The sequence below is a fragment of the Quercus suber genome, unplaced genomic scaffold (genome assembly GCF_002906115.3).
Source record: "Quercus suber isolate HL8 unplaced genomic scaffold, Cork oak 2.0 scaffold_180, whole genome shotgun sequence".
NCBI lineage: Eukaryota > Viridiplantae > Streptophyta > Magnoliopsida > Fagales > Fagaceae > Quercus > Quercus suber.
In genome coordinates, this window is record NW_027069639.1 from 557,910 (window position 1) to 569,869 (window position 11,960).

Here is an 11,960-nt window from a genome sequence, read left to right on the forward strand (position 1 = left end):
GAGGACAACTCAACTATGCCAGATCATTCACCAAAGAAGACAACTAGCTCCTTGGCCAATTTGCAGCGACATAAGCTCCTCAGCAGAAGACGAAAGGTAGAACTAACTAAACTTTATAATGACCGTCGAAGTAGGCAACATGATATATACAGGGAGGCGCTGCAAAATGCCAGGAACACAATTACGCTTGTTGCCATTCTGATTGCCACAGTTACTTTTACTGCTGGATTAAACCCTCCTGGTGGTGTTTACCAGCAACAATCATCGAGTGGAAATTCAACGGTGGCTGGAATAACAGCTTTCAAGGTCTTTACAATAAGCAACAACTTCGCATTGTTCACATCTTTGAGCATTGTTATAATTCTAGTCAGTATCATTCCTTTTCAAAGAAAACTACTAATGAGGCTACTGGTTGTTACACACAAAGTCATGTGGTTGGCTGTCTCATTTGTGGCTACATCTTATGTTGCAGCCACATGGATAATTTTACCACATGGTCATGGAAAAGAATGGATACTTGCTATCAGTGCCGCAACCATGGGAGCTCTATTCTTTTATCTAGGAGTTGTGTTGGCTAGACACTGGTTGAGGAAGTTGAAGTGGAGGAAAGACAAAGGTAAAAAACAAGGGACTGTTGCACTCACTGATAGCAAAACCCAGTCACAATCTGCTAAGCCCGACATCAAACTCGACATCAAGTCTCACTCCACAAACTCTAACACTAGAGATGAAACTCGATCAGAATCCAAATCCAATTTCTCCACCAACTCTGACCTTAGTAGTTCCAGATGCCTAGGATATCATGCATACTGAACAGTCAAAATTGAGGAAATGGTAACTTATTTGATCTTGAAGAAGCAACAAGCTGGTTAGAGTGAAATCTACTTGGCTGCCTAATTTTGCAAAAATAGTTGGGACTAAAGTATTTACTTTGAAAATCATTTTCTAGTTTGTACGTTTTGTTCTTATTCATTGAAAATGTTTTATTTCTTGTTTTCCAAGGATTTCATTTGGTTTACAAAGGAAGGAAAATCATTGCTTGTAATTGCAAAAAATGAAAAGGCATATGGTAATTGTATTTTTCTTATGATAGGAAATTTTGAAAAGTGTGACCCTAATTCCAAAATATGTTGATCCAAGAATTTCCCAACAATTGGTGCTTCCAACTCTACAAAGGCTCTAAGACAGTATAAGTTGTTTCCTTCCAGTTCAATACTCACATTACTTGTTCTAATGACCATTAAATCCAAATCGACTATACCAGTTCCCTTACTGCCTAATCAAGCATCCTAACTAAATCAAATTACAATGCAATCAAGAATCCAGTTTAGTACATCTATCCAACCATCAACTGTTCAGAAAATTGGAACAGTCAAAAGTGCTATGGAAACAAAAGGTGCCTTTCGAAATGTTATATAAAAATAAATTTACAGTAGTGCATATTGGTGGGAAATCCAAGATATTTAACACAAGCAAATTTCATAGCAGGCTTAAACCAAAACTAAGAAAAGCATTGAAATTTGAACATATTTCACAGATTTGTTTTCTAGGAAAATCATTCTTTCTCACCTGCTACTATATATATATATATATAGTGATTGCTGAGAATCAACCTACCATACACCTTCCAATTGAATTTTTGAGGAAAGTAAAAATAAAAATATATAAAACTTTAAATATCATGTCAAATATTGTCCCTGATTACTTTGAAGAACTGGGGGAAAAAAATTTTGGGTTCATGAAAATTTGAAACTTCAAAGAAAAAATAAAAGCAACTAAACTAAACTAAACTACGCCAAACAATCAAACTGGGCTAAGCTGAATATAAATTTTAAGGAACATTCTAATTTCCAAGGTCCTAAACAACTCAAAAAAATGAATCGACGAGAATTATATTTAGTTTTTTTTGTCACATGAAACACCAAAGAAGAAAAACCACCATTTGACCAGGCCTAATACTAGAACAGGATTTAGCATATTTTTCTTTTTCATTTTTTTTTTTTTTTTGGTCAACAACCAAAATAAAATGGAGCAGAAGCAAAACCAAACCCAACGACTGAAAACAAGTAAATTACCTGAAAATGGCAGTTGACTTCCTACCGATCTTGCTGGATAAGGGCTAAGTGAGTGAGTCAGGTCATTACCCTGGGAAGTTACCAATGCATAATAGGTAGGTAGAATATGTTATCTAGGTTGGCAGATTAGGCTTCTTAGGGTGTTCCTCATCATGTACTTCATTGAAGGTGATCTGGACCATGGGCTGTTGCACAGGTAGATCAGATTATTGAGCTCTCACTAGGCCTAGGATTACACATTGACAATAATAATGTTAGCATGATGAGGTCTATGGGTTATAGAACCACTTTATAACTGGTTATATGTTTGAAGATTGAGGATCATATTTAATTATTTAAACTAGTCAGACCATTTTATTAATTGACATTTAGCTTCATTCATGTCTTCTCAAACTTTTAAATTGTCCTTGAAATAAATAATCAAATATGCATTTCACTTTTCCTAATTAAGTTCTAATTTGTTAATGTGCTTACAACTTACAATTATATAAATTTTTTTTTTTTTTGATAGATAACTTACAAGTATATAATTTATAAATATGTATACTAAAATTGTGCAATATGTTATCATTATTTCAAAAATCAAATTGGTACAGTGATATAGTTTGAATATCATCCATATAAATGTGGATATCATCTATATAATCGAATATATATATATGTATGTATGTATGTATATATGAAATTACACTAGCTTGATGGTATGTAAAAGCAGGAAGTTCATTTATCATGGCTAATTCATAGCATTGACTTGGAAGAGATAAAATAAATGAAACAATTGTCAAAATCATCAATCATTGACTTTTTTATAAAATCAACTATTGCCTCTTTCATCTATGCTGATTGTTCAATATTTGACTTTTCATATGAAATTTCTGGCATAAGAGTGTATTGCAAGGCCTTAAGAAAAGGAAGATATTTAATTGTTGCAATACTAGTGATCTTCCTTGAAGATGCTTAGAATGTATCAGCTGCATTTCCAGAGAACATAGGAAGTTAGCAGTTAAGAAGGCTCCACAGAGCAGAGGAGGGATACCTTAACTGCATTGTTCAGCTTTCTTATTCCTTTCCAATTTCTTGCACAAAATCTAACCAACTGAATCAGAAGAGCAATTACCATTGCCATAAGCAGTGCCAACACAATTTTCCATCTGACTATCTTGCTTTTTATAGAGTGAGCCTTGAAGCTTAAGTAAATGGACCAAAGGCTTTTAGAGGCAATTTGTAAGAATGACAGGCAAGCTTTTATGAGTTTAGTTAATGAGAATGAAGAAATTCTCCAACAAAGAACAGCTAATACCTTTCTCACACCATTGCACCTGGCTTCAAGATTTGGACATATCGAATTGGTCACAGATATTATCAAGTTGTGCCCTGACATGGTTGCTGCTGATAATAGCAAGCTGGAGACTCCATTGCATGAAGCTTGTCATCAAGGGAATGTTAAGGTCTTAGAGCTGCTATTGGATATCAATTCCTGGGTAGCTTGTAAGCTTAACTCTGGCAACCAGAGTGGCTTTTTTATGGCCTGCAATCATTGGAATCTTGATGTGGTTAAGCTCCTTTTGAGTAAGCCTTGGTTACACGGTTGGAAGAAGATGATCTTGTTCAAAATTGCCTTCATGTTGCCGTGTCAAGAGGACACACAGGTAGGTTGTAAAGTTCTGTTAATTAACATTTCCCTGTTGAACACATCACTTCCTAAGTCCACCTGGTGATAATTTCTAAACAAATCAAATGTGTAGATGATTTGCGATGTAAATATTAATTGTTCAGCTAAATTATGCTTAATTATTAACAAATTAGAGTTGGTGATGCAGGAATTGTTAGGAAGATTTTAGATGTGTGCCCAAGCTTAACTCAGAAGTTTGACAGGAACGGTTCTTCACCATTACACTGCTCTTGTCATAGAGGGCATGTGGAGATAACAAGAAAGCTCCTACAGGTAGATGCAGACCTTGCTCAGGAATTTAATAATTATGGTTACACACCTTTGCACTTGGCAGCAATGAATGGAAACACTGCAATTCTAGAAGAATTCACTTCAATGGCTCCAACATCTTCTCAGTGTTACATGAAGAATGGAGAGAATTTTTTCATCTAACTGTGAGATACAACCACTACGATGCTTTCTTATACTTGGTACATATTTTCAATGATACCGATATCTTCCACTGTCCAGATCAAAATGGTAACACAATCTTACATATTGCAGCCTCTGGAGGTCACCATCAGGTGAGAATGTAAATGATATCTGTTGTATAACTCATAGTTGAGAAATTAGAACAGCCTATGGTGCAGTCATGTTCAGGTGAAATATATGAAGTAATAAAATTGTGCAGATACAATTTATAATTTCGGCTGAATTGCATCAAATAGACAGTGAACGCTTAATGGTACCTTGTCATGTCTATGGTTTGTGTGTGTGTTTTTGTGCATGTTACGGTATGTGAAGTATCCTACTTTAAAAATCATACCCAAGTTCCGTTGTGTCTCAAGCCCAAGTCCTCAAGGACTGCTGAAGTCAGATAGTAACATTTCTTTCAAATGGAAAGATTTGCGATTGTGTGTTACAAAGATTAAACTTGATTGTCGATGCTTCTACTGTTGTTATTGTGTGCGTGTGTATTTTTCCAAATTAGACTTTTGAAATTCCAATTTGTTACAGATTGTGGATTACTTGATCAACAAAACAGCGGTGGATATTAGTTTCCAAAACCATAAAAGGACTCACAACCCTTGACATCCTCAACCAGACCAATGGAAATGTGCATATTAAATGGATCAAGCATCAAGTGGAAAAAAGTTCTGAAATTCAAGACAGTAACACATCCGAACCAGAATGCTTGTTGAAGCAGACTACTAGTACCCTGACCAGTTTTGGGCAACAGAAACTCTCAGTGAAAAACGACAGGAAGAACTAGTAGAACTTTATAGAATTCACAAAAACAACCAAGATGAGACATACAGAGAAGCATTTCAGAATGCCAGGAACACGATTACACTGGTGGCTATTTTGATTGCCACAGTTACATTTACAGCTGTTATAAGCCCTCCCGGTGGTTTCTATGACTATCATGGTGGACCACTGGCAGGAAAGTCCGTGGTGTACAAAACAACAGCTTTCAAAGTATTCATATTAAGCAATAATATCACATTGTTCACTTCTCTATGTATTGCTGTTGTTCTAGTTAGCATCATTCCTTTCCAAAGAAAACCTCAGATGATGATACTGAAGGTTGCTCACAAGGTAATGTGGATAGCATTGTCGTTCATGGCAACAGCTTACATTGCAGCAACATGGATTATCATTCCATATTGGAAGGTAACAGAATGGATATTTGTGGTGTTACTGTCAATTAGTGGAGGCATTATAGGCACAGCTTTTCTTGTGTTAACTTTGATGATGGTTAAGCATTGGAATTGAAAGCAGAAATGGCAAAAAGAGAGAAAGAAAAGTGGGGACAGACTTGCAAACAACAGAATGCAAACCTTACGTTCTTTTAATTCCGATGTTGAGAATTCCAACCTTCAAGGATATCACTCATTCTAAAAACTAGTTGCAAAGTTTTTTTATATTTATATGCTTTTTGATTGTGCATAAACAATGTCATAATGTTAATAAGAACATTAATATAGCTAATTGTAGCAATCAGGCTTCCTGGAGCTATACTTGAAGAACTGAATAGACTATAGAGGTTATATGTTATAAACTCAAATTTATAATAACAGACCGCCAGAAAGAGGCTGTTCTGATTTCACAACTATATATCCACCCGAAAATGCTAAAGCTAATATCAGTTTTACTACAAAATACTTACAAATTGACATGACAATGATAGAGATTCATGCCACATCAACTACATATTAACTAAATTTGTTAGGTTGTGTTTATAAGTTAACACATTGTAAGGTTAACATCATCATTGAATGTACAAAATCACAAACTCTAATTCCGTGTTTAGTGGCATATCTAAACTATTTTAATTTGAAGGAAAATGCTAAGGCTAATATCAGTTTTACTATAAAATGCTTACTAATCAACATGATAATAATATTCATTGGTGCCACATCAACTAAATATTAGACAAAATTCTTAATTAATTTTTTGTATTGTGTTTAAAAGTTGTGAACATCACACCATAGAATGCATCAAATCACAAAACTGTTCGGGGGGTTGGTTAAAAATTTAAACTATTTTAGATTGAATTAAGAAACTAAATCATATTGATTACAACAGTCAATAATGAAAAGTGATTTAGACCCCCTTAGTTGATTATAAGCAGAATTAAATTTTCTTGAGTTGCTTCTTGTACAAATAAATATTATCATAGAATTTGCCAACTCTAAAACATAACAAATAGCATGAGAGAGAGAGAGAGAAATAGTACCGCAGGTCAGAGAGAACCAAAAAAAAAAAAAAAAAGCAAAGTCAGCACTCTGTCCCTGTCACTCCCTTCCATGTGCTCCAACTCTTCCTTTTCTTCTTTGTTGTCTTCGGTACCAAACTCCCATTTATAGTTTGGATAGTGGGTTTTTGATTGGTTTAAGAATATATAAGGATTTATTCATGAAAACGGGACCTGGGTCTTTTGGATTTTGGTAAGTTATAACTTGAGACTTGAGAGAGAGAGAGAGAGAGAGAGAGAGAGTGAGAGACGATATTGAGAACAATGGGAAGTCAAAGCACGTAAGAGCGGAAAACTCTCTTCTTTGAATGTTACATATTCAACAGGCGACAACTAGACATGGCAGAACGGACGGGTTGGGTCGGGTTCAAGCCGGGTCAATCGGATTGTGGATCAAATGGGTCACAGGTCATTTTAAGCGGGTCAAAATCGGGTTCAGGTAAGTTGGATTGCGGGTCGGGTTGGCCCGTATTTTTTTACATGAATTTTTTTTTTTTAATTTTTATAAAGAAAACAACATGTATCCGTTATTTGAAAAATTATGCAACAAATTATTTGATGTAAAATGCATTATTTTGAATTCACCACTTATATCAAGAATGAACTCAGTTAAATCTATTAATACTTATTCAACAATTTTAAAATTATACAAATCCTAACATTACTATCTAAAACAAAATAACACAAAGATAAGTAAAACAAATACACAAGTTTTATTTTTACACAATATCAACATTCCAAATATAAAACAAAATTACAAATGACTTATTGGATAACTCATTTGATAAAGAATAAAAATATATAAGAAATTTACAAACTTGAAAATTAATTTTATAATCTATTATCAGTTGTGGTTGACACTCTATTTCAATTTGAGATATACTTTAAAATTTGATTGGTTACTTATTTATACATAGTCTCTTTTATGAATATCATATTATTATTAAGCAATACACACTCTAGGAAATATCATAATTTATTTTGAAAAGCCGTTTATTTTGGACATAAATTATTAAAAAATAGGTCTAAGTATTCATAATTTATGCTAATTTGATACATTAGCTTCACTATTTTCACACTTGTGAATATTTCTCACATGTCTACAATTTTAAATCTATGTTTTTAACTCTACTGTAACCAGATTATCTTGGCATGTACTTTGCTATTTGATATCTAAAAATATTTACTCATTACAGAATGTTCAACCATTTATCTTTCAATTAATTTGCATATAGTTATGTAAATATATCAATTGTTTCCTTAAAGTTCACAATAAATAATTAAACCAATATTGTCTTAGTTTTACTATTTTTTTTACAAAAAAAAAAAGTTTAAAAAAAATAGTTCGGGTTCAGGTCGGGTTGACCCGCAAAAAACACAGGTCGGGTCGCGGGTCAACCCGTTTTGCTTCGGGTCAAAAAATCGGGTTCGGGTCGGGTATTTTTCGGGTCAGGTCAGAAAATTCTGACCCATTTTGCCATGTCTAGCGACAACTCATGAGTCAGTGAGTCACCATTCTTTATTTATTTTTCATTTATTTATTTATTTTTTATTAAAAAAACAAAAAGTCTCACTCAATTATAATCTCTTAGATTGAATTTTTTCTTTCTTTTAGTAAGATGACAGAGATATTATTAAAAAGAGGCCTAATAGGGGTAAAGACAACAAAAGAAACTGTCCATCAAAATCTTTACAAAAGGCTTATATAAGGATGGATGAGATGGGTTAAAGTCCTTAACTTGAATAAAGAGTTGTCCAATGGACTAGGCCATTAGAGGCTTTAGGACAAAAATTAAATATAACATTAGAAAATTGGGGAAGCAAAAGAGGAGTGCTCAGAGGGAAGAATAATTACAATCCGAAGAGGACATCTTTTGTCCGAAGAAGTTATATTCCTCTGACGCGAATAGTATAGATCAATTGAGCGTATAAAGGGTTAAAATGATCTTCCGAGAACTCCACCTGATTAAGATAAGCTCTGAGTACACTAGGAAACGATAAGGATGGAGAAATATCTAAAGGGAAAGCTGCTACTACCGTATTTAATGCTCTGCAGCAACTTTTCTGGCCGCATTTATTGGAGAAGACCCCTGAACAGTGTTTTCTCACCTACCGCCACTCACACAGAGCTAAAGAAGATGCTTGACGTGACACGTACTCAAGCAGACTCACGGATGAGGTACAAGTGGACGATGGAGATGAAGAAAAATGAAGTTATATAAAGGAAAGAAGCTCCTAACAGAGAAAGGAGGGGAGAAAAAAAAAAGAACTTAACTGTAACCCTAATATCTATGTTCATTAGATAATGAATAAGATAGCTCTTCGGATATTCCTTCTTTGCGTGTAAACTCATGTTGGTGTGTGCTTGAAAGTTGTGGTTCATTGTTGTTGATCCTATACCTAACCTAGCTCTTTCACCCATACTCTACAAATTAATTGTTTTGGGCTTGGGCCACAAATCCCAACCCTACACGTGTAATATTTGTTTATTTCTTGAAGTTAGCCTCATAACACCCCTGATTGTATTAGTAATTTTAAATACATAATACTAATAAGAAAATGTGTAAACCTGAATGAAATAGGACCGCTAAGCCTAATGTTTTCATTTTTTTTTCTTCCCATTTTTTCTCCATTATCAAGACTTAAACGCCTCTCTCTCTCTCTCTCTCTCTCTCTCGGTTTCCTTTCTTCTAACTTTTAATCTCACTTTTTTTTTTGGTTTTTGTTTTTATTTTTTCCAATTTCTTCTTCTTTATTTTTGAATTATTAAAAAAATGTTACTTTTAATGTACTCCCTTTTCTTTTCTTTTTAATGATTTATTTACTTATTTATGTTGGTGTTTGAATTGTTTTCTCTTTACATCTGTTTGTATTGCATTTTTTTTTTCATTTTAATGAATGTATTTTCTATGTCCAAAATAAAATATCTATGCATGTGGTTTAATTGGATAGAAGAGAGAAACATTTTTAAATTGAGATAAATGGAAAATTATGACATTAAACCCAAAAAAGCCTCATCTTCGTGCATGCGATGAGACTAGTATAAGATAAAGAAAATATTTAGACAGTTCAAAGCATTGCCTCGGGCTCTCACAAAGGGGTGGGCCCTACAAGTGAGTCCCACCATGGGGCCCACCTCCTTTGTGAGAGCCCAGAGTATACTCCGAGACTATTTAAATATTGCCCATAAGATAATAGATGATCTTCTATCTTGAAAATTAGTTAATTTAGGAAAATGTTTTGTCACAAATGACTAGTTTTCTAGAAATTTGAATTATTGTCTTGTGTTTGAAATGAGTTTTGAAGAAATCCAAATAATTATATAAACAAAAACTATCTTGTTGTACTCTTTTCTCTGATTTATAATACTATCGTTTCCACTTAAAATATATATATATATATATATATATACTTAATAGGAAAATATTTTTGTAACTGTAGGGACTCAATTTGGATTTAACCCTGAGTATGAATGGGTTTTCAGCCCAACAAGCCCAAACAATAAATTTGTAGAGAGTGGATTGAAGGTTTAGGTGCTGGCCGTCGTTCACCAAGCATGAACTCTCTTTTATTAGAAAATACTTAGAGTTTATTCACAACTGGGGGGATGCTCCTCGGCCTGTGGCCGAGGAGCCCCTTTTTGGCGCCGTTTGTGGAAGAACTTGATCTGTTGAGAAGGAAGGGCAGGTGTGATACTCACGATGGAAGAGGGAGTACCGCAACAACCATTGACGGGCCCGTAACAAGCAGATGCTAATCAGCACCAGGCAGAGTCTAGGGCTCTCAGCACAGTAATCCGTTGGTAGACCACGAACACGGGGGGAAAAGGGGAAGAAAATGGGCTCCTCGGCCACAGGTCGAGGAGCATCCCCAGTTGTGAATAAACTCTAAATATTTTCTAATAAAAGAGAGTTCATGCTTGGTGAACGACGACTAGCACCTAAACCTTCAATCCACTCTCTACAAATTTATTGTTTGGGCTTGTTGGGCTGAAAACCCATTCATACTCAATTTGGATTTGACAACGGCCAGCACCTAAACCTTCAATCCACTCTCTACAAATTTATTGTTTGGGCTTGTTGGGCTGAAAACCCATTCATACTCAATTTGGATTTGACAACGACTAGCACCTAAACCTTCAATCCACTCTCTACAAATTTATTGTTTGGACTTGTTGGGCTGAAAACCCATTCATACTCAATTTGGATTTGACAACGACTAGCACCTAAACCTTCAATCCACTCTCTACAAATTTATTGTTTGGACTTGTTGGGCTGAAAACCCATTCATACTCAGGGTCAAATCCAAATTGAGTCCCTACAGTAACAAAATAGGAAAATATTTTTAAATATTTAGTCTATTTGTTAGCCTAGGAGAACATACTCCAAATTTAGAATTTATACCAAAAAAAAAAAAAAATGTAAATGAGAAAGTGACTAATTTGAGAAAAAAAAATTATTTAGAAAAAGGTAGCAACAATCAACCATTAGTAAGAGATGGTTAAATTCAACTTCGATGCGGCCATCAACCACTCCTTCTTGGGAACTCCCTCTGTCCTTCAGTGCTTCTAAGTTCAATTTTATTGTAGCAATCACACTTGTTCGTTTGAGAACACTTTATCTAGTTTTTTGTTGAATTTTTTTTTTTTTTTTTTTTTTTATGAAAGTGTGCTAAAATATACTTGTACATTGAAAAAAATTTGAAATGGTGAGAAAAAAAAGAAAAAAAAAAGTGAGGTTTTAAAAAGTTATATATAAAAATTAAAAAGCTAAAAGCTAAAGCTTAATGGTCTGTTTAATTGGAGGGGTGGAAAAGTGGGAGAATAGAAAATGGCGAGAGGATGAAAAAGTGAGAGAATAGAAAAAATTTTAATTTTTCTTATTTTTGTTTGGTTGGGAGTGAAAAAGTAGAGAAATTGAAAAAATGAGTTTGTATAAATTTGCTCATATGCCCTTATTAAAAAATGATGCCCAATTAAAACAAAAAAGTGACAAACAAGCTAAAAAAAAAAGAAAAAAAAATCACCTAAATTTATTAAAAAATAAAAAGCATGTCTAATTAACAAAAAAAATTTAAAAACAAAAAAAAAAGAGAGAAAAAGAAAAACAAAGCAAATCCCTGTCATACCCACAGCTAAGAAGGAAAAAAAAAAAAAAAAAAAGAAGCAACATTGGAAAGCAAAAGCTTAAAACAAAAAAACAAAATACAATTGGGGGCATTTTTGTCAATCAAGTAAATTGACTCTCTCCTTCAGTTTTATCCTAACTTTTTAGAGAAAATATTTTAGTGGGCTTAAGGAGAAAACACCTAAGCTCCACCACTTTTTTTTCCCACACCTCATTCTAATAAAGTAAATTTCAAAAAAAAATTCCCTTTTTATATTTTTTCCATCCTTCCTAAAACCTACCTCATTGCAAATTGGTGATCATTGAAAGCAATGTCAAGATTGTTCTTGACTCAATCAAATCCCCAACTC

The 11,960-nt window shown here is 33.9% G+C and overlaps 1 protein-coding gene and 1 long non-coding RNA gene across 6 annotated transcripts in view; one reads left to right on the forward strand and one right to left on the reverse strand.

Moving 5' to 3' along the window:
* Positions 1–813, forward strand: part of LOC112032409 (ankyrin repeat-containing protein ITN1) — a 2,999-nt gene extending 2,186 nt beyond the window's left edge. The window contains exon 3 of the mRNA XM_065778331.1: positions 4–813. Coding sequence (XP_065634403.1) covers positions 4–813 — 810 coding nt within the window. The remainder of the gene's footprint in view (positions 1–3) is intronic.
* LOC136069615 (uncharacterized) overlaps positions 1–6,767 on the reverse strand; it is a 52,414-nt gene extending 45,647 nt beyond the window's left edge. For all 5 annotated transcript variants that reach the window (XR_010630851.1, XR_010630854.1, XR_010630853.1 and 2 more), the window contains exons 1-4: positions 6,467–6,767; positions 4,067–4,329; positions 3,112–3,786; positions 2,076–2,301 (exon numbers count right to left, since the gene is read on the reverse strand). This is a non-coding gene — a long non-coding RNA (uncharacterized LOC136069615). The remainder of the gene's footprint in view (positions 1–2,075; positions 2,302–3,111; positions 3,787–4,066; positions 4,330–6,466) is intronic.
* Between the last annotated feature and the right edge of the window lie 5,193 nt (positions 6,768–11,960).